The following is a 21,728-nucleotide window of genomic DNA, read 5'->3' on the forward strand; positions in this document are numbered from 1 at the left end:
ATTCTCCATCCAATGTTAATGTCTCAAATCGTAGTGAACAACCCCCTTTCAAATCTCAAAGAGTTGAAACTGATGTTAATACTCTTGAATGAGATCCTGGGTTACGAATTCCAGTGTGGAAACATCCTATTAATCAACAAGATGAAATTAGAAGAGCTTATATGAAAATGGGTCCATATCAACCTAAGTTAGCAGAGTATCCAAGGACTGAATCAGGGAGACAGTATCGTCGATTTCAATACACTTGGTTTGATCAATTTCCTTGGCTAGAGTACTCTCCATCAAAGGATGCAATATTTTGTTTTCCATGCTTTATCTTTAAAAACAAAGTGCCTCATCATCTCACATTTACCACCGAAGGCTTTAGAAGTTAGAAGAGGGTTAATGATGGGGTTAGATGTGCACTTTTGATGCATGTGGGAAGTCCCACTTCACCACATAATAATGTTGTGAAATCTATTGAAGATTTAATGAAAGTAAGTAGACATATATTGATAAAGTGTTGAATGCACAAACTGTTGAAGAAGTTCAGAAAAATCGATTGAGACTTATGACAACAATTGAAAGTGTTCGATGGCTTAACTTACAAGCATGTGCATTTAGAGGTCATGATGAATCTTCGGCTTCTAATAATCGAGGCAATTTTTTAGAGATGATAAGACTTATGGGGAGACTGAATGTTGACATTGATGATGTTGTCTTAGAAAAAGCTCCGAAAAATGCAAAGTATACCTCGCCGACTATTCAAAAAGAGATTTTGCACATTCTCACGAACAAAGTGAGGAAAAAGATTTGTGAAGAAGTTAGAGATGCAAAGTTTTGTATTTTGGTTGACGAAGCCAAAGATGCATCAAATAAAGAACAAATGGCTATTGTTTTGAGATTTGTTGACATTCAGGGTTTTGTACGAGAGCGCTTTTTTAGTATTGTGCATGTTTCAAATACTACTTCTTCAACACTTAAAAAAGAAATTTTTGATGTGCTCGCTCGATATAACTTGCATATTTTCAATATGCGAGGTCAAGGGTACGATGGTGCTAGCAATATGCGTGGCGCATGGAATGGACTACAACCTCTATTTCTCAGAGATTGTCCTTATGTATATTATGTACATTGCTTTGCTCACCGACAAAAATTGGCATTAGTTGCAGCAGCTGGAAATGAGATTTCTATTTGGTTATTTTTCTCAAAATTGACAACCATTATCAACCTTATTTGTGCTTCTCCCAAACGTCATACCGAGTTACATTATGCTCAGGCTATAGAAAATGCACATATAGTAGCTACTGGAGAACGTGAGACTGGTAAAGGGGCTAATCAAATTGGTAATTTACATCAAAGTGGAACTACTCGCTGGAGCTCTCATTTTGATTCTATTTGCAGCTTAATAGATATGTATGGTGCAACTATTATTGTGCTTGAAAGTATAGTTCAAGAAGGATCTTCTAATTCTATACGTGGAGAAGCTGGTGGTTGTTTGATTGTGATGAAATCTTTTGAATTTATATTCATCTTATATTTGATGCATAAAATAATGGAGATTACTGATTTACTTTGTCGAGCTTTGCAGCAAAAATCTATTGACATCTTAAATGCAATGGATCTTGTATCAATTACTAAAGCATTGCTTCAAATTTTGAGAGATGCCGGATTTGATCTTCTCCTTACAAATGTGCAATTTGTTTGCACGAAATATGAGATTGACCTACCACATATGAATGCTTCGTATAAAAAAGCTACAGGTCGTTCATGTCAACAACAAGGTTCAGTGACAGTTTACCAGCATTATCATTATGATATATTTAACTCAACAATAGATTTTCAGTTGGAAGAATTAAATTCTAGATTCAGTAATGGGACAGTGGAACTCCTTGGTCAGGATAGGCATAACCCTGATTAGGATAATTTTATTGGTTTGGAGGAGGGTATTGCTGATTTTGGATGGGTTGATTGTGATTGTAATGAGTAGGTTGTGGGGAGGACTGGTGAGGAGGAGGAGAAGGAGGGTGTGTCAGGGTTCTCAAGTTCCACTGGGAAGCATCATTTGGGTAAAATGACAACTTTAAATCATTTAAAACTTTAATCAACGGCATCTCTCAAAGTTTGGAACTCCTTGTACTTAGCTCTGCTTTAGAACCTAAGGACAACTTTAAATCATTTAAAACTGATGTTATTTACAAGCTTGCTGAGAAATTTTATCCTGAAGATTTCAATGAACAAGAGATGTATTATTTGAGATCTCAGCTAGAGCATTATCAGATTGATGTGATTCATCATGAGAGCTTTCAGAATATATCTACCATTTCTAAATTATGTCGAGCATTAGCTGAAACAAATAAGTCGCAGCACTATCATTTGATTGACAGGTTGATTCGTCTTATTTTGACTTTGCATGTTTCCACTGCCACTACAGAGCGGGCATTTTCAGCTATGAAACATGTTAAAATTATGCTTCGCAATAAAATAAAAGAGGAGTTCTTAGCAGATTCTATGATGATTTATATTGAACGAGAGCTTGTTGAAGATATTGATTCGGATTCGATCATAGATAAATTCTATTCTACAAAACATCGAAGGGTGTAACTTTGATAGTATAATTTATTTTTATTTTTATTTTGAATTTTATGTACTTTAAATTTTATTTTTTATATATTTTATGTTATGTATTTGAATTAAAACTTTATTGTTAACTTGATAAATTTATATATCCGAGTGAATGATTGATCTTCAAAAATAATTTATGTGTATTTATATCATAGCCTAGGATACGATAGGAAAAATTCATGGCTACGCACTGGTTGGTACTTCTCTTTCACTTATGATGGCAGTCGCTGTCACGGGGGAGTATGGTGGTTGAGTTGGTGTTGGCCATGTGGACGGCGTTGTGGTTCGGTGGCTGTAGGGTTGGTGTAATTTCAGGTATACTGGGTTTCGACCTTGTTGGTGTTTTAGGTAGAGATTGGTTCGGAAATGAGAGGTTGTTATAGCTTATTTGTTAATGGTGGCTGGATCTCATGGTAGCTGGCTGGAACGGGGGGAGGTGATGGTCTAGTTTGGGGTGGTGGTGCTGGCGGTTTGAGCTGATTTTAGGGAAGATGAGGCTGTTGATTTGAAGGCTGGAGGTGGGGGAGTTGGTGATGGAGTTGTTGTCGGGTGGCTGGTGTCAGTGGGTGATAGTGAAGAAGGGAGAGTCACTGTGTCAGTTTGGTAGAGGAGGTAGGTTGCAGACCATCGGTGGTAGGTTGACAGCCATGGGTAGAGAAGAAAAGGGGGATGGCAGTCCTTTAGTCTTGTGATGGGTCTGCTTCGGTTGAAGAAGATGGTGTGTTTTTTTCCTGTGTGGCTGGCGTGAAGGAGAAAGAAAGGGAAGTGAGGGGTCTGTTCCGGGTATAAAAACTGAAAAGGAAAATTGCTGAAGGCTGAAGGCTATAGACCGCAGATGGGGCTTTTTCAGGGCTGTTTTGTGAGGTTTCAGGGTTTATTGTTGGCTGGTGGCTAGGCTTCTTCAAAATGGATCTAGGTTTTTTATTTATTTATTTTTTGTATGTATTTGGGAGAGAGTATGGGAGCTAGAGAGAGTCAGATTTTTTATTTATTTTGTTATGTTTTTTTTCATGGCCTCCTTATTTTTCTTGTGTGATATAGCCCTTCGTGTTCCCTAATTTTTTTAGTCAAACAAGCAATTTAAATTTACTCTAATCCCTTGTTTTCTTTCTTTTTATCTTGGTCCCTATATCCAAATGTTTTTTATTTTTTTTATTTTTTGTATTTTAATTTTTAAAAAAAAAGACAAGATCATTGCCAACTCAATTAGAAAAACCAACGATTTTAAAAATAACACGTTAAAAGTTGAACGCATTGAAAAGAAATTAGAAATTTGAATCCTTTTAGAACGATGTTAAAAATGTTGAAAATAACACAAATATATCAAGAATATATTTTTTTTTATGTTGAAAATATTTAGAAAAAACATAGGGTCAAAAATTAGGCTACAACATGACTCATCAAACTTACTTATTAACATCTTCATCATAGCTTCCATTATATCCTGCCTTTTCTTCATATTTCTAACTTTTTTTTTTATACCTAAAATAAAGGTTAGTAGCAAAGAAACTTTTTCCTCATGTGTTTACTCTCAAAGTAAAATTCTCTCCTCTCATGTTTCACACGATATTAGGTTTTTCACTCTAATAATCTCGCTATGCCTTTTACCACTATATTCTCATAATTTAGTCCTTAAAAGTAACTTAGCAACTTATCAAACAATTGACCAAACTACGCAATGATTTATTATGTTTAAAGACTCAAGAATAAACTATTATTCAAACTTTTTAAAATGAAACTTAAGAGAAAAAAAACATACAAGTAGTAGTGTAAATTTATTCAAATATAATAACAAAAATAAAGACATGAAATAAAAGGAAGAGTTATTATTAAGAAACAACAAAAACTATGAAATTCAAGAAAAATAAAGAAAATGATGCAAGAAATCAAGAAACTAAAGAAATTGATGCAAGATAATTCTATTCTACCAAAATATGCAAGAAATCAATCACGATCACCAAGAATTTCCAAGACAAGTTTCGGTTAAACCCTAGTTCATGCAATATCCAAAATTTCTGAATTTATTTTCCAAGAACCCTTTCAAGATTGCGATTTTGATTCTTCTTTCTTTTGTTCTTTTTTTTATATATATGTGCTGAATTTTTCAAGTCACAAAGATGAACACAGTTTATTGTTTTAAATGCATTTTTTGGCAACTTCAAGACTTTTCCCTATCAAAATTGATTTTCTTCTTCCTTTTTTTTTTTTAAATCGAATACACAACCAAGATTAATCAAGAATCAATATTTTCTTCTATTTCTTTGCATTAGTTGAAACCACAAAGAGAAAGAAACCAAGAAAACAAACCCTAGATATGGCAAGATTTAAAGAAAACCCTATAATTACTTGTAACAAGGAAAATTAAAGAGATATAACCTAAATTGCCATGCTTTGATACCAAATTGATGTGGAATTGTCTCTTAGATTGCTAATTTGAGGTTTGAAGAAAAGTTTGCAACTTCATCCAAGAAGAACCTTGCCTTAGAGAGCCAAAGTTATATGCAATTGATCACCCCTACCCTACGCCTATAACAAGACATAAACGAGAAGTATAAATCACAATGAAGTTGATCAATCCTTCAAAAAGTTTGCAAGTTCAATTAAGAACTTAGTATGAGAATCACTCAACCATACAAAGAGAAACAAAGCACACAATAAACGGCAACCTTAAAGAAAATTTTCATAAACTGAAAAATAATGTTAACAATTGGTTTATATAGTAAAAAATTAACCCTAATTTGACTTAATGGACCCAAACTTAATAAATAGGCATTAATACATTAAAAGCTCAAAATAAGTAAAGTACTAAAATAAAACCTAACCCAAATAATCCCTTAAATGTTATAGACCCTAAAATAAACTAAAAGATAAATAAATAATGTCTCAACTAATTAAAATAAGATCAAAGTTGAACTTTGTAATCTGCAGGCAGAATCAAAACTCAACTTCAAACAAATAGTTTTCCCTCGTCTTGATGAATTAGAAGGTCTACCATATATCACTGAAAATATATGGATATTTAGTTTTCAACACAACTAGAATCTCATCAAAATTCATTATGTAGCTCTAGCTATAGCCAAAACAATAGCTAAATATCAAAATTGGCTAATTTGGATCTTTTTATTCCAGTATTTTTGTAATGTCTGGATGCTCCCCTACATGCCCTTATTGAACATGAATCAAATTAATCAAGGCTTGCTTTTCATTCTTCGATATCCTCTCGAACTCTACCTTAACTCATGTATCTTGAAGAAATCTATTAATTGCCTCCTTGAACCTCTTTGCTCTAAGTCTTATGACTGGGCCTAATAGAACTTCTAATAAATCTCTTGGTGTTGAAGCTAGAATAGCATTAGTTTGAGTTTCTGATATATTACATATGAGAGTAATTTAGTCTTTTTATTCAATTTGAAAATTTGTTCATCCACGATGTGAAAAATAATGACTTAACTAATGTTAATGGTAAATTTTCCCTTATTTTACTTAGTTTTCTTCTCATATTTTTTTAGTCATTCTCTCACTTTTTTTTCTCTCTTTTAGCTTTACTTATTTTTTCTCCCTCTTTTTTCTTTTTGTTTTCTTTTAACTCTAAATAATGATAAAAATATTTGGTAAAAACTTAAAAATGTAGAAAAGAAATGAAAGTGTGTTTTGTATATTTTTAAATCTTGATATTTTTTACAACACAGATAGAATTGCTTTTAGGGTACAAAAACAATCATTAAAGGTCTCAAAAAAAAAATTACTGCTACATATATCTTTAATATAAACCTTACATGATTAAAACGGACTCTTTAAAATAAAAGAATTTGTAAAAAAAAAATTATTGTATTATTCTCATATTAAAAATTATTATAATCCTAAAAAAAAATTATTTACATCTTGACATCGTTTATTTGAGTTACGTATAGATTTTATTCTTATATATGACTTCTTTAGATAAAAAAAAATAAAAAATATATTATATAGTAGAATTATAATTTTTTTAGGAGAAGACATTAAAATTATAACAATATACTAGAAGGAGACATTGTTATTACATAAAATTACCCTGTAGTTATTTTTCATTTTATTTCCATTCTTATGGAAATTATTGATAACATCATTATTCAACAACAAAAAAATCAAATCGATCAAAATAACTCCATATATATTATAAAATCTCTTTTTTCACCTTGGTTAAGTACTCTTCCCCCTCCACTTCCTCCGCTCTTCACCTTCCCACCACCACCACCACCACCGACCTAGTTCAATCTTGGTGGTATTTTTGTTATTTTGATTTATCAATGGTTCTTTAGTCCTTATAAAAAATATAATGGCAATCTTATGAATAATTAAACCTTTTTTATTGATTTTTTTACGCCATATAAAGTGTTATAAATATATAAAGTTCATGAAGTTTTGTGTAATTTCTAAAAGAATAGAGGTAAAATAAAAAAAAAATTAAACTAAAGGAGGGTCAGAGTAATTTTTCCTTGTTATTATACCAAATTCTATTAATAAAAATATAAAAAGTAGTTAGAATATAATTATTTATCATATTTTTAATTTCATATTTGACTAAATTTATTTTCATCATATAATCAAACTAACTTTTTATGCCTTTAAAAAATTGAACAAATTTGATCACCACTATCAGATTTTAAATAAAATTATTCAGATTTTAATTATTAAAATATGTTAAATCCATAAATGTCCATTCCTTTCTCTCATTTTTCTCATTTATAAGAAATTTATAACAATAAAGCATATTAATTTTATAGGTTAACAATACACATGTCAAGCACATGAGAATAAAACTAGTTCTTTGCACTTGAGGGCCTAGCTGCTGTGGTCAATCGTGTGACTTGTTCCGCCCCCGTCCCGGGTTCGACTCTCTATGTGCACGCCTGTCACCCCCGCGGTGCCTTACCTGCTCACTGGGCTTGCAGGATGTCCAGTGGGCCGTGGGGAATAGTCGTGGTGCGCGTAAGCTGGCCCGGACACCCCACGCTAATCAAAAAAAAAAAAAAACTAGTTCTTTAAAGGAAAACAAAATGGACTTACAAAATTTGTACATACTTATCAATGTGAAACCAAACTGGATGTGCATGGCATGTGCCTTTTGTAATAATAGCCTGGCAGTTGTTAGTCACTGATGAATAATAAATATTATTATGGTAATGATTATTTTTTAAAATATTTTTTATATGAAAATATATTAAAATAATATTTTTTTTATTTTTTAAAATTTATTTTTGATATTAGTATATCAAAATGATTTAAAAATATCAAAAATATTAATTTAAAACAAAAAAATAAAAAATAAAAACTCAATTTTAAAAAAAAAAACATTTTTGAAATCCAAAACCAAACATGCTCTAAATCTATCTCTTGTGATATGCATTTGCACGCTGGTATGCTTGCATTCGTTTGTCCAGGAAGGGGGAATGTGTTGGAAAATATATGACTCCCTTTGCACGTTAAATGTTACAAAAGATTAATAGTTGAGGGAGTAATGTGTGCTGCCATTAAACCTATTTGATTGTTCAAAAATAGAAAAATCTTATTTTGTCAAATCAAATGTTATATATATATATATATATATATATATATATATATATATATATATATATATATGGTATGGATTAGCTTTCTGGTAACTTAGCGTGAAAACACTATGTCTGGGGATATAAAGCCGGAATGCTAGGTATTCAAGGACAGTGCAGCACGATAGGACCAACAATGGAGGAAACTCATACTGCCCTGCCAGGTCTTTTCATTTATGAATATTGCAAATAATTACAAAGGATAATACTTTCCTATCACAGCAGCTGCTGATGCCATGCGACAGGAAATCGAAAGAGTGTTCTGTTTCTATTAATTAGTAGTTGAAAACAGTGTATTCTTTTCTTTCTAATCAAACTTCAGCAAATAAGCCCTGGAGCTTAGCCCAATAGCGATCAATATTGCAAGCTCTATCCGCTGTCTCTCGTTCTTGCCTCACGGCTTCTGCAAGAGCATTCATATTTGTTTCTAGTTTTCCTTTTTGGCTAACGAGCTGGGCATAGAGACCTTCCATGTTTGCTCGGATGTGATCTTCTTCTTCTTCAATTTCCCGAAGCTTTTTACTTAATGCTTCCTTTTCAGCACTAAGGATGTTGATCTTTCTGGTAAGTTCTTCATAAGATGTCTTCAACTCAGTAATTTCCCTTTTGTCATCTTCAATACAGAACTTCACTACTTTAGTCCAGTCAATTTTCTGCTCATAAAATGGGTGGCTTGTCACCAAGGTCTCAAAATTCTCAAGGTAGAATTGAATGATTTCTAGTTGCTGAGAATTCAGAAAAGGACAGTTCCTTAAATTCTTCAAACTGGACAGAAGCAACAGGCGATCAGCAGATATGGCCACTTCTACTGGGGATTTTCTTAAGATCCTTTTTATCAAAGCCATTGAATAACTGTATGTCTCCTCAAAGCTCACACTACTGGACTTGGGAGATTCAGTATGAGAATTAGAGCTTGACGCAAGCTGAGAAGAAGACTCTGGACTTGAGTTTATCAACTGTTCCATGCTGGCAAAGACAGACTCAAAATTCAAAGCAGGCCGAGTTTTGGTGACAGAAATTGATGGAATCTCTATAGTTGGTTGAGAAGCAGTGGTGAGCATGAGCTCTTGAGAAGACGTTGAGTTGGTTAAAGATGCAGAAGTCAGTACAAGGACTTGTTCAACAGGAGCGGCAGGAGATGAAGGAATGGTGTCTCTCTGCAGAATTGAAAAGGTAGGCATAACACGGTCCTCTGAGTTCTCATACTACAAAAAAATTGAAGCTTTAAGTAAAGCATCACCTAAAGTACAAGGATATATAAATAGCTTAATTTCAAACATAGAATCACCTTCTCAGTTTCTTGAGAAGCCTGTTGAACTTGTTGAGAGATCTGAGATCCAATTCCCGTGTGAGCTGGCAATTCTTGAGCTTGTATAGGATCAGCCTGGTCCTCTGGGGCTTCATTCTGCAGTAAAATGGAATTTATGTAAAGCATCACCTCAAAAAAAGTGTGAGCATACGAATAGCATAATTCCAAGTATGAACATTACATTATCATTTACTGGAGGCTTTTCATCGTATTGATTAATTTGGACTTCAGAATCTGTGGGAGTCGTGGAACTCTCTTCCTGGAATCAGATGCCATTAGCACTTAAAAAACTTTTTATAAAATGTATTTTTAAAAGGAGATAAGAGCTACCTCATCATTTGAAGCAGTAAGAGACTCTTGGTATCTAGAGGTCAATTGAATGATCTCAGGTTCACTTTTGATGACATGCTCTTTGGTGTTGAATGCTTTTTGAGGGACTGGAGGGTATTCTTTAGTGCCATCTGGATATTCAGTGACATGCAAATTCTCAGAAGCTTGTCCCTCTGATCCAGTATGCTGTCCATTTTTATCTTGTGTAGGCTCGTTGGGTAAGCTCAGCAGTTTGGACTGTACCACTATATCACTCTGCAAACATGAAATTAGTTGATTTTGAGTCAATCAAAGACGTAACATTATAAAATCAGGGGTTAATAGATATGGAGAGGATTGGAATGTGTTGGGGAACTTATTTTGTGTGATTCACTGGATGAAGTATCATGAAGATCATATAGGGTACTTGAGGTAGCCAGAGTTGGATTCTGATTCTGGGGAAGGCCATTTCATAATTTTGTATGGTGTAAAGTGGGAAAAAAAGAGTTGGGAGTTTGAAGTGTAATTTGGCCTTCTGTCCATATTGGTTTATGATAGCAAATCCCTAATTCGTGCAGGGGTAACAGAGCAAGATTTCAGTTGCTTATGTTTATTGGTAGAAAAGAGATATATAATACAGAAGAAATTAGTAAATTTGGTGAATCCGTACCATTTCTATGAACAACTTGTGTATGGTGGCATTAAGGTCGTGTGCCCAATGTACGCTATCTCCAAATTCTTTCTGTACTACTTTCCGTAGCTTTGGTGTGCTTACGACTCCTTGAGAAAAAGTTTTCATTTGGGGGCACTCTTGCACTAGCACGCACTCTAAAGATGGAAGCTTGATTGCACAATAACCCAAATGAAAGCTTGCAAGGCGTGGCAAACAGACAAGTGCCAAATGTTTCAATTTGTGAAACATAACCTCAGTTTCTGCTTCAGTTCCCTTGTTAACTACTATTTCGTCCATCAAAGCACAGTTTCTTATCCCTATCCTCTCGAGTTGCACAAGACCTGATGCCATGGATGGTGAAAATATGTTTCTCAAGCTGCTACAATTATGAACTTTCAACCTTTTCAGGTTTCTAAAGTCCAAAATTCCAGGAAGATCCCTGTTCCATATATGCCTCAACTCAGGTAGGTCGACCAAGTGCAATTCTTGTAAATTGGGCAACAGCCTATCATACCCCGCCTGGGCACTGAGCCCTTCCAAATCAAATACTCCTTCAAGAGACTCACAGTTCTTCACATGCAGATATTTCAAATTATTCATGAACTTTAGTATATTGGATGGAATAGCAGTAGACACAATTGCACAGTTATCCACTGTGAGATTTCCTAAATTGCTAAAGCAGTTGAAGGGAAGTTGTCCGTGCCATCTATCTTTCAATTGGGGGAAGTCAGAGAGCTTCAAACTCCATATGCCATTGCATCCAACCTGACCAATCCAATCCAAATTGTCGCATTAGTTAAGAACACAAAATAATACCTACCAAGTACTTAGCCATTCCCCATACTAAAATAAATACTTAACTCCAATTGCAAGACAAATGGACAAGTTGTTTAAGATTGATAAAGCAAGAATTAGTACGTACCATTTTTGTGTACAACTGTTGTAAGGTGGCATTAAGGTTGCCATGCCAACACTTTTCATTCATAGAATCCTTTTTCCAATATACTCCCTGTAGCTTTGGTGTGCTTGATATTCCTTGAGAGAAAATTCTCATCTTTGGGCATTGTTCAACCACCATTCCTTTCAAAGATGGGAATATGAAGTTGTAATTTCCAGGGCAGAAGCTTGTGAGATTTTCTAATCGAACAAGTTCCAGATATTCTAGTTTGCTGAATATGATATCATCATTTATTTCACCCCCCTGTTTTGCCACAATTTCTGTCACCAATTTGCAATTAACTACGATCAACTTCACGAGTTGCCCAAGACTTTTGGCTGTTGAGGATGTTAATAGGTTCGATAATCCATGGCAAGAGTGTACATCAAGAGTTTCTAAATTATGAAACAATACAGTTGACGGTGCTAAATTGACCAAACTGTTACAAGACTGCATTTTTAGAGACTCGAGATTCTGAACAACTGAAATCAGCCTGTATTTTGGCTCCCATATGTGTGTTATATCTTGAACTGAATCTATAACTAAATTTTTTAACCTTGCACGCATCCTAGTATATTCATCTGAATCAACAGGCCCCCGAATGTCTTCATCTTTATCAACACATCCTTCATTCAAGAATATCTTTTCGAAAGAACTACATGACACAGAGAGTGTTTCTAGATTGCGTATGCTTTGTAGGAAACCAAAAGGAATAGGATCTAGCTTTCCATAAAAGTTTTTCAGCTTGATAACTTTCAACCTGGAATAGAACTTCCCTGGAAATTGGCAACACCAAATAATTGAAGTAGCTGGGTCTTCCCCATTCAATGACAATTCCTCCAAGTTGGAGATTATCTGCAAAGCACTCAAACAAAATCAAAGTGGGAGCTGGTATTCCCTTATAATTAAACTAATTTCAGCAGCAGTAATTTACCACTTAGAAAGAGAACGAAAATTTTTTGCGCTCATGTTCCTATAAAGTGGTCTAATCAGTGAAAAGTGCATTGAAAAGTTTGACCACGTGTAGGACTTCTTTCAATTGACATCTACTATTGCAAGTCCAGTTTTAGGGTGAGAAGAACCATTTGGCATGAAATGGATCAGACTTTAGAACATTTGTTTGTATCATATTTCATATTCATTTCTATATATATTACTTTATTTCTTTGCAAGCGTAATATTTTATCAACAGTCCACTTCATTGAAAAACCACCCATTTCCATGTACAAACTTTAAATAAGATGATAATCTTGTTTGGATGATTCTTGATTCATTATATTAATTTCATCTCAACTACCTGCAACAACTCCAGTATTTACCTATCAACTCTTTACAACTATTTCAACTATTTACTTTCTAGTTTCAACTAGTCAACCATTATCTGACGATTCAACTATTCTTTCCATGCCATGGTGTTTTCAAGGCTGTCTTTGGATGTAAACCAAAACAAATTGCCTTTTTTAACATGTACATAAAGGAATTTTTGCAACATTCTCTTATATCTCCAAGTACTGTTCTGACTCCTTATTTATTATGATCACAAAATTAAGTTGAAACCAACTAAATTTCTATAGGATCTTCTCTTTTAGGAGCAGAAATGAGTCAAATTAATCAAAAATCCGCTTCAAGAACCGATGACGCAATTGAGCTATGGTTAAAGAAGATTCATCTACTATGAAAAAACCAAAACCAAGTTATGCAATTCTTCATCAACAAAGACGTTTTCCACTCTAAGAATAACTTATAATGATAGGTTTCTTAGTTTAGGGGCTAAAATGTCAGTGATGGGATAATTTGCAAGCAGGGGCAGAATATACATAGTAATTTTCAGAATTACTTAAGAGACTAGTCTTATTTAGGAGTTTGGTGTCTTCCTCTTTAATACTTTATTCTAGTTTAGTTTCTTTCCTAGTAATAATTATTGCGCAAGAACCTATTGAAGACAAACACCAAATTTCTGAACAAGTCTAGAGCACAAGTAATTCTGAAAATTACAAAGATACCCAAGATTCGCAGGAACACACAAGAACTTATTATTCTACCCCTGCTTACAAAATAACCCATGACTGAAATTCTAGTCCTTAAACTTGAGTACATCATCAAATCATCATGAGCATAATATATTTGCTACACTACCAACAACCAGTCAAAGCAGCTGCTTTAAACCAAGGCTTGCAGTAGATGCCACATATCAAATATCAATCTATCTAAGCAAAACCAAAAAAAAAAAAAATCAGCATACATATCAACTAACCAATGCAATGAAATTTTAAGCATTTTTTGAAAAACAATTATTACTAATTATGCAAGCTAGACACTGATGCTTAAACTACCCCCTCCCTCAACAATAAAAGCTTAGGTAAATTGAGGTTTGAAAATGTCCATCATATCTTGAGTACTAAAAAAGATAAAGTTTAAAGAGAAAATCCTGAAGCAGACTCTTACCTCTTCATCAGAGAAGAGAGGTTGCTGTATTGGGACAGTGGGATCAATTTCACCTTGAACTTCTTGTAGGTAAAGAAATTTTGAATCGAAGTACTTGATATTGCCACAGCCCGACACTGCTAAACTTTTTAACCTTGGACATTCCCATGTATGTTTCCCTGGATAGAAGTTCCTGAATTTTCGTATTTCAATAAGATCCAAGGAGGTTAACCTAGGAAACATAAAATAAGGGAATGCTTCGCCACCTTCTTCCTTGGCAACAATTTGCTCCACCCCACAATGCACTATCTCTAGCTTTTCAAGTTGTCGAAGAACTCTAGCAATGGAGAATGGAAATAGATTCTTTAAAACACCACAACTAAAAGCCCTTACAATTTGTAGATTGTGAAATTTGTGCTTTCCTTGAGGATCTTTATTCCATATATGCTTCAATTTAGGAAGACTGTTCAAGGACAAGTCTCGTAACTGAACAACGCTGGAAGGTTGAATTTCATCAACACTTGGTCCTTTGAGGTCAAATATGGCTTCTAACAGATCACAAAACCCAATCTCCAACACCTCTAATCTCATGAAACTCCGTATCAAAACTGATGGAAAAATATTCACTATCTTTTTGCAACCTCTAATTTTAATTGATCTTAGTTCGCAAAAGGAACCAGCAGCAAGATTATTATGCCATATCTTTTCCAAGTTATCAATATGGGAGATCTCAATTTCAGCTAAGCTGGGGAATATTACCTGCAATATCCATCACACTTTGTTAATAGTGGATACACCCACATATAAGATAAAATTCTATAGAAGGGACACTAGGAAGAGAACATTGGATGGAATGAGAAGCAGTGAATTGAATCAGACCAAAAGCAACAAATTGGTAACTTGAATCAGGTGTTTTTGTTCGTTTTTTAGTTTATATTTTCTTAAATTTTTAATTACATTATTGGCATTTGAACTTTATGAATCATATCAATCTTAATTTCTCATTTCCATGTCTCCCCTTTTAATAATGTCCACACAAGTGCATAAATAGAAGTTTGTTGCAAATTTCATTAAGCAGCTTATGAAAGCATGCAAGTAAGCAAATGTTTGGACACTTTTAGCAATAACCCAAGGACTGACCAACTTACACTCACAAATTTCTGCATCAAACCACCTAAGAAAACCATAACCCACCATCATTGCATGTCCAATGGCGAGAGCTTTGGTTTAGAGATTTTTTTTTTTTTTTTTTTTGTGGGGGGGGGGGGGGGGGGGTTTCATAATCCAGAGATTGTTGAGAAAAGTGTTGCCAACATGTGCTCATTTGGATGCTGGAAGATCTACATGGCGGAAATTATCAATACACATCCAAATATGTACCTTGATTGGACAGTCTTAAAGAGTTGAGACACTAAAAAGAAAAACATCAAAGGTGAAGCACATGATAAATTAAATCAATGAATCAAACAATCATCATGAAAATAACCCACTTTAGTTCATAAATGAGATTTTACGGAAAGATATTGCTCATTTAGCCATCAAAATTGAATCTTCATAAACCTCGCAAAGTAGAACTAGTGTGAAATGTCACTAAAAAAAGAAATAGAAAAGGTTTGGAAGCGTTTGCTCACTAGTTGACCGATAGTTAATAAAAATAATTTTACAAACAAAATGATAAAAAAAAAAAGTTTCTATAAATACAAGAAGGCTAGGAATAGTTTCCTCAACCATGTTGTACCTAAAGAGTAAGGCAAATTTTTGGGCAAACTTTTAAAGGGTGCTTGTTCAACATAAAATATTTTATAAACTAATTTTATTGTGTTTGTTTCTCATATAATATTTTACAAAAAAAAAATGATTAAAATAAAATATTTTACAGTCAATTTTTAAACTTAGTTCATTTATAAAAAAATATTTTATACTCATGGAGTTGTGTAAAATTTTATAAATGATAATCTACGCACAGTATCGCCAAATAATTTTAACATCAAAAACCACCATCTTCACAAGTCATTGTAACCACCACCATACTGCTACCACCAACACCACCATCTTCACAAGTCATTGTAACCACCACCATACTGCTACCACCAACACCACCATCTTGTCAATCCACCAACACCATTATTTTATCACCAGAGCAAATCATCATTATTCTACTACCACCATACTTTTCACATCATTACTTATCAAATATCATAAAATCTTTTTCATATAAAATGTTTTATTTTACATTTAAAATATTTTACTTAATACAAACACCTTGTTATAAGTGGAAATGTTTTGCAAAGAACTTGATTTGATATCAGTAGGCCTTCCACGTGGTGGCAAGAATCTCCAGCATCATGCAAGAAATTGTCAACTTGATTACCAAAACGAAAATGGAATCTCTCTCCCTTCGCTTAACATAAAGATCTAATAAATAAGAGGTATCCCTCCCTGTATTCCTCTTATAGGTAAAATAATGCTACAACATGCTAAACAAACCCTTAGGTATTGGGCTGCCTCCTAATCCTTTACAAACTATATAACTCCAAATTTTGGTATACAGTTTGCTTTTATGGAAGACCAGTCAAGGCAATCACAAATAATTCAATGAAGGAATCATATCTATTTACGCATTAAAAATCATAATTTGATTGGCTTGTTCTAGGTTTCAAAATGTTTGTGAATTTAGTCATTCCTTCAAAAATTTCCTTTCCAAGAGCCAAATTGTAAGATCAGTGTAAATTTAATGGCACAGATTGTAGAATCTAAAGTACCGCAAACTGTGATTATTAATTGTAATGATGCTAGAAATACTAAAAAATTACAAAACTTTCTACTAACTGATTTGGCCACATCTCATAATTACTAATTTGTTAGTAGCACTCTAAAAAAAGTCAAGGAAGAAACAGAAAGTATGAAGTAAACATCACCTTTTCACCAAAGAGAGATTGAATAACATTGTTGTTGTTCTCCTCCGAGTTCACTTCTTCAAGTTCATTGCCATCATTGATATTTGCACATGAAAAATCAGCAGCAAATGTCTTAAATTCAGGACAAGCACATATTCTCATCCGTTTCAGCAAAGGACACTCAATTGAAGAGCCAATACAGAATCGTCTGAGTTTTGGAAGATCAGAGAGCTCCATGAACTCTAGTTTAGGGAACACTGTACTTGTTGTTTCTTCTTCCTTTAATCCTCCAATTGCAATTATTTCTTCCACTGACATACAATTGGTTATAGAAAGATGTTTGAGCTGCACGAGAATATTCACCAAAGAAGATGGAAATAGATATTTGAGGCTGCCACATTGATTCACAACCAATCTTTGCAAATTTTGAATGGAAACTGAAATTGATGGGTGCTGGTCATTCCATAGCTTGTCAATGTTAATTGCATACAAGTTCAAATCCTCCAAGTTTGGGAACAAAATCTGCATTAACAAATTTTTTCATGTAGATTCTCTAGTTAGGAAATTAAAACAGGCACAGTTCAAAATGAACTAAAATGATGAGCAATTTTTCTATTTCTTATTTTTTCGCTTAAAGATCACAGGACTTGACCCCAAAACTTCACTCCCTCTGCTTTGGATACCACTAAGCCAAAAACAACAATTAATGATTGTGGATATAACTGCAAACAAAAAAATTTACTAAAACTACAAAAGAAATCATCAAACAAATTGCAAGCTTGGAATTGAATATATAGTTAATAACTGTAATCCATAGCATTTTCCACTGCTAGCTTATTTCACGTTGATGGATGTCTATTAAGTTTTTTTTCCCCTCTTGCGATGTTTGCTTTTTTTCTTTTCTTGTCAGCTGTGATGGTAAACTAAAATCCAAGATAGTTGGGAACCACAAATAACGACTTAGTGAAAGGATGGCCCTCTTTTGACAATCAATAGACTATAGGAATATGTGTATTCTATAGTTCAGTGATTACATAGAAGTCATATATTCTAAATATTTTCTAAGAAAATGATGCTTCTAGATTCTCCTTTCTGTTACTTCTTTTCTTAAAACTTACCCAAAAATTCTGAAGAATTAATAGTGACACATAAATTGCTTGATAAAAAACATCCAAATACCTTTTCATTGAAAAGTTGTGTAGGGGTTCTCAGCTCATCCTCTGAAATGATTTCTTCAGATCTTGCTTCAGTTATCGACGGCTTTGGTTGTGTTCGAGATAAAGAAGATGGCTTCACTTTGGAGTAGAAGTTCATGAGATGTGGCAAATACTGCAGTGATAGGGAATACAATTGAGTGAACTGAATCACATCAACTACTTCATTCTGGTCGCCAAGTTCATCACTTTCCTCAGCAACAACTTCTTCCATTTTCATACAAAAAGCAATTTTGATCTTTTGTAGTTGTGAGAGGCCTCGTGCAACAAAGAAAGAGAAGAGGTTGGTCAATTTATTGCAATGTTCCACTGCTATGATGCGTAATTTAGCAAAAGACTCTACTCTGAGTGCACCATGGCAAATCTTCTTCAAGGATGACAAATCATAGAGAATTAAAGACTCCAAAATAGGAAAGGCATTGGAAGAAACCATTTCCATCGTGCTGATTATATATTGAATCTCAAAGCTATTACGCAATTGGAGGTGCTTTAAATGTGGAAAACCTTCCCTATCCAGTTCTTGAATGATGTTGACACCTTCAATTTCAAACAAATAAAGATCTTCAGTTCTGTTCAACAACATCCGGATTCCATAGTTTCGATGATCAATTTTTGTGTTAAGCTTGAGCTTTGCTGTTCTTAACATTTCATATGCACCGTCCCAGTCCCAATCATCTCCTATACAAACTCTATACTTTTTCAATCTTTCAAAGATTATGCCATATGGCAAAACCTGGGAATCTTGAATATGTATCTCTGCATTGGTTAGGTGAGACAAGTTCTCCAACTCTGCAAGACTCGCATTGTTCTTTCCTTCAGCATCCCACTGATGAAAGCTGTTTCTCATATACAATTCTTCTAACATAGATAACTTTGAGAAGACATCTGGTGGAATCACTTCGAGTTCAAAACAATCACTTAAATCTAATAACCTCAACTTTGTCAGCTGCGCTATTTCCCTGGGTAACTGTTTGATGTTAGATTGAAAGAAACTTAGGATTTCTAATCTCTTTAGATCCCCGATAGCAGATATGTCGTCCAATGTGGAACGATCCAGACACAATGTTTGAAGATTCTCCAACAAAGAAACAGAAGAAGGTAGGGATGATAAAGACAAATTACTCAAACCTAAGACTCTGAGTTTGTGCATTCTTGAAAAAAAGTTATCAGCTATTTTCAGATAATGATTATCATTAAATATTTGAAAAAGGTCAAGCTGGGGGCATTCCAAGTCTGCTGGAAGCTCACTAATATTGCCATGTAACCAGATTTGTCTGAGCTGCCTTTGTGCATCGTTATCAAGCTGCTTCACTTGAATTTCATTATCTGTTGTCAAGACATGGTGGTACCTATCAGCTATTGATACAGCAGCATCATGAACAGCCTGGGCAAATTGCTCACCAACATTATGATCAAACAACAAAGAAGAGTCCCCTAGTTTTCGTACCATTGACTGTGCAATGTACTGTGCTTCTTCCAATGAAACAGCATCAGGAAACAAGCCCAAACCAAGACCATATCTGAGCAGATTGCGTATGGAAGCATTATCACCCATTAGACCATAAAGAAGGAAAGCTGACTTGAGCTGGTCACTTTCTAAACAGTTATATCTCATTTCTAAAACAGCATTTATATTTTGTGATGTTGTTGAGCTTGTTAGGGAAGAACTTCTTAGTTCTTTCAAGACCTTCTTAAACTCAGTTAAACTCTTCTTCTTCTTCAAATATCTTGCAACTGATACAATGACAACCGGCAAACCTGAACACTTCTTGGCTATCTCAACAGCAAACGACCGCATAAAAGGATTTACAAGATCATCACCGATAGTATTCTTAAATAACTCCCAGGCTTCTTCGTCAGACAAACTCAAAACTTCAAAGGTCCTTTGACAACCCATTTGATTTGACAGAACATCAGGAATTCTAGAAACAAACAATATCTTGCACCCACTGTGTTCATCCTTGGATGGAATCCCAATTCTCTCCAAATCGAGTCTCTCCCACAAATCATCCAGGATCAAAAGAATGTTGTTCTCATGCTTCAATTTCTCATATAACTGACATGATCTTCCCTCGTCAGTATCTGCATCTAGGTGTAAGCCCAACATGTCTGCAATCTGTTCTTGAATTCTCCTAATATTCAAAGCCTCAGATACAACAACCATAAGCACCACATCAAAAAGCTTCTGCTCCTTTGCTTGTACGGCAACCTGTTTCACCAGGGTGGTCTTACCCACGCCACCTATCCCATACACACCAACCATGTTGATATCATCATCTTTCAAAGCATCCATGATTGCTTTACAAAGCAACAGTCTTGATGGTAAGGACTCGTGATCACCGTCAAACATCCAAGGTGGAGCAGAGTGGGAGGTAATTGCATCAAATTTACCACTCATCTGTAGTTCAGAAACTTCATAGGCTAGCTTCTTGGCTTTCCTGCCAACCTGGTAGTGTGACTTGATGCTTAGACACGATCCAAAAGGAAACCTCCTTGCTCTTTCATTTTCAACACTGAGCACAAGGTCCACTTCTTCAATAATCTTATTCACATCTTGCAGCCAACATTTGACATCAATTGTTATCATTTCTCCATTAAGCTCAGCTTCCTCAACTGCGCCCCGCACTCTGTCTCGCATTGCTTTTAACTTGTCAATTTGATGGGTTAGTTTCTCGGCATTTTTCTTGTACTCGAGAGGGTAGCTAATATGACGTATGAGGTGGGTAATACTGACATCGATAATAGAGGATAAAAGGGCTTCCATTGTTCTTTTGAATTGAAGATCAGAGGCAAAAGAGAGCAAAGACAATATAATAACAGGAAGCTATGAGGATTCCAGAACGTACAACCAAAATTATTTTCTTCTTTCTTTCTTTTTTACGATATATGACAACACAAACAAAAACGAATAAAGGAACAAGAAACTATCTGCCGATTAAATGACTTAGAAAAAGACCAAACTATGAGAAGTGCTTCTAAATGAACGACGAACAAGTTACAGATGGGAACAAGCAAGTTTCTTTTTTTTCTGAAAGATCTGTAAACAAGAAAAGCAAAATAGATCCAGAAACAAAGCACGGACCTCGAGCTGAAATGAAGGTGTTGTATGACTCTCTGTGACTGGTCCAGAGAGCACAGAGGAAAGATGACCACTTGTGAAAATTAGAAAGCTGAAACGAGTAAATAGTGAACAGTGATGGATGGCAAAGCAGAGTAGCAGGAGCACAAGAGAGGAGGGGGCGATGGTGATGATATGGCGAGTAATGGGATCGGGGGTTTTGCTCTTAGAAGTCAACTCACTTTGGCAATTTCTACCATTCCCATTGCCTGACGAGACGTTTTTAAAAGTTTTTTTAAAAAAACAAAATAAATTAAAATAATTTTTTTAAAATTAATTTTTGATTTTAGTATATTATAATAATTTAAAAAAAATTTAAAATTGAATTAAAAAAATTAAAAAAAAAAAAACTATTTCGAACAGTTCGAAACAGCTCCTCAAAGTATGTTTGTTTTGAGTTTAAAAATTAATTTTAAGAATTTTAAAAATTTTCTTTCTTTAAATTAATTTTTTTATAAATTTGAAAATAAATTTTAAAAATTAAAAAAATTAATTTAATATATTTTTAAATAAAAAATATTTTAAAAAACAACTATAATAATTTTAAATACTATCTTAAAAAAATCCAATCTTACCTACAGGTTCATCTAAATCCTATTTATTTAAGATTTTAAGGGTTGGTATTTCATAATTTTTTGGAAGAAAAAATTTACTT

At 34.1% G+C, this 21,728-nt stretch overlaps 2 protein-coding genes across 3 annotated transcripts; one reads left to right on the forward strand and one right to left on the reverse strand.

Moving 5' to 3' along the window:
• Positions 1–664: 664 nt before the first annotated feature.
• LOC112325764 (uncharacterized) lies at positions 665–3,211 on the forward strand. Its single transcript, XM_024592776.1, has 5 exons — positions 665–1,681; positions 1,970–2,048; positions 2,135–2,577; positions 2,829–2,977; positions 3,091–3,211. The coding sequence occupies exons 1-5, from the start codon at positions 665–667 to the stop codon at positions 3,209–3,211; spliced, it is 1,809 nt and encodes a 602-aa protein (XP_024448544.1).
• Positions 3,212–7,417: 4,206 nt separating this feature from the next.
• Positions 7,418–21,265, reverse strand: LOC18108244 (uncharacterized). 2 transcript variants are annotated; one of them, XM_024592774.2, is made up of 10 exons: positions 17,921–21,265; positions 16,763–17,263; positions 13,866–14,603; positions 11,406–12,275; positions 10,481–11,248; positions 9,832–10,086; positions 9,683–9,760; positions 9,481–9,597; positions 8,659–9,397; positions 7,418–7,596 (listed from the first exon to the last, which is right to left on the reverse strand). In XM_024592774.2, the coding sequence occupies exons 1-10, from the start codon at positions 20,717–20,719 to the stop codon at positions 7,439–7,441; spliced, it is 7,023 nt and encodes a 2,340-aa protein (XP_024448542.2). In that variant the 5' UTR covers positions 20,720–21,265; the 3' UTR covers positions 7,418–7,438. The 2 variants fall into 2 exon arrangements, with proteins under 2 accessions (XP_024448542.2, XP_024448543.2); XM_024592775.2 differs by lacking the exon at positions 7,418–7,596 and having other exon boundaries at positions 8,330–9,349.
• Between the last annotated feature and the right edge of the window lie 463 nt (positions 21,266–21,728).

The sequence above is a fragment of the Populus trichocarpa genome, chromosome 19, assembly GCF_000002775.5.
Source record: "Populus trichocarpa isolate Nisqually-1 chromosome 19, P.trichocarpa_v4.1, whole genome shotgun sequence".
Taxonomy (NCBI): Eukaryota; Viridiplantae; Streptophyta; class Magnoliopsida; order Malpighiales; family Salicaceae; genus Populus; species Populus trichocarpa.

What these genes read in the sequence shown, in the direction of transcription:
- LOC112325764 (XM_024592776.1), top strand. Translation starts at nt 665, where the DNA reads ATGGGGAGACTGAATGTTGACATTGATGATGTTGTCTTAGAAAAAGCT. An exon ending in TCCTTACAAATGTGCAATTT is followed by an intron (nt 1,682 to 1,969) that starts GTTTGCACGAAA and finishes TGTAATGAGTAG; the next exon opens with GTTGTGGGGAGGACTGGTGA. An exon ending in ATTCTACAAAACATCGAAGG is followed by an intron (nt 2,578 to 2,828) that starts GTGTAACTTTGA and finishes TTATGATGGCAG; the next exon opens with TCGCTGTCACGGGGGAGTAT.
- LOC18108244 (XM_024592774.2), bottom strand. Translation starts at nt 20,719, where the DNA reads ATGGAAGCCCTTTTATCCTCTATTATCGATGTCAGTATTACCCACCTC. An exon ending in ACAAGTTGTTCATAGAAATG is followed by an intron (nt 10,087 to 10,480) that starts GTACGGATTCAC and finishes TCATGTTTGCAG; the next exon opens with AGTGATATAGTGGTACAGTC. An exon ending in CATCCGAGCAAACATGGAAG is followed by an intron (nt 7,597 to 8,658) that starts GTCTCTATGCCC and finishes TTTTTTGATTAG; the next exon opens with CGTGGGGTGTCCGGGCCAGC.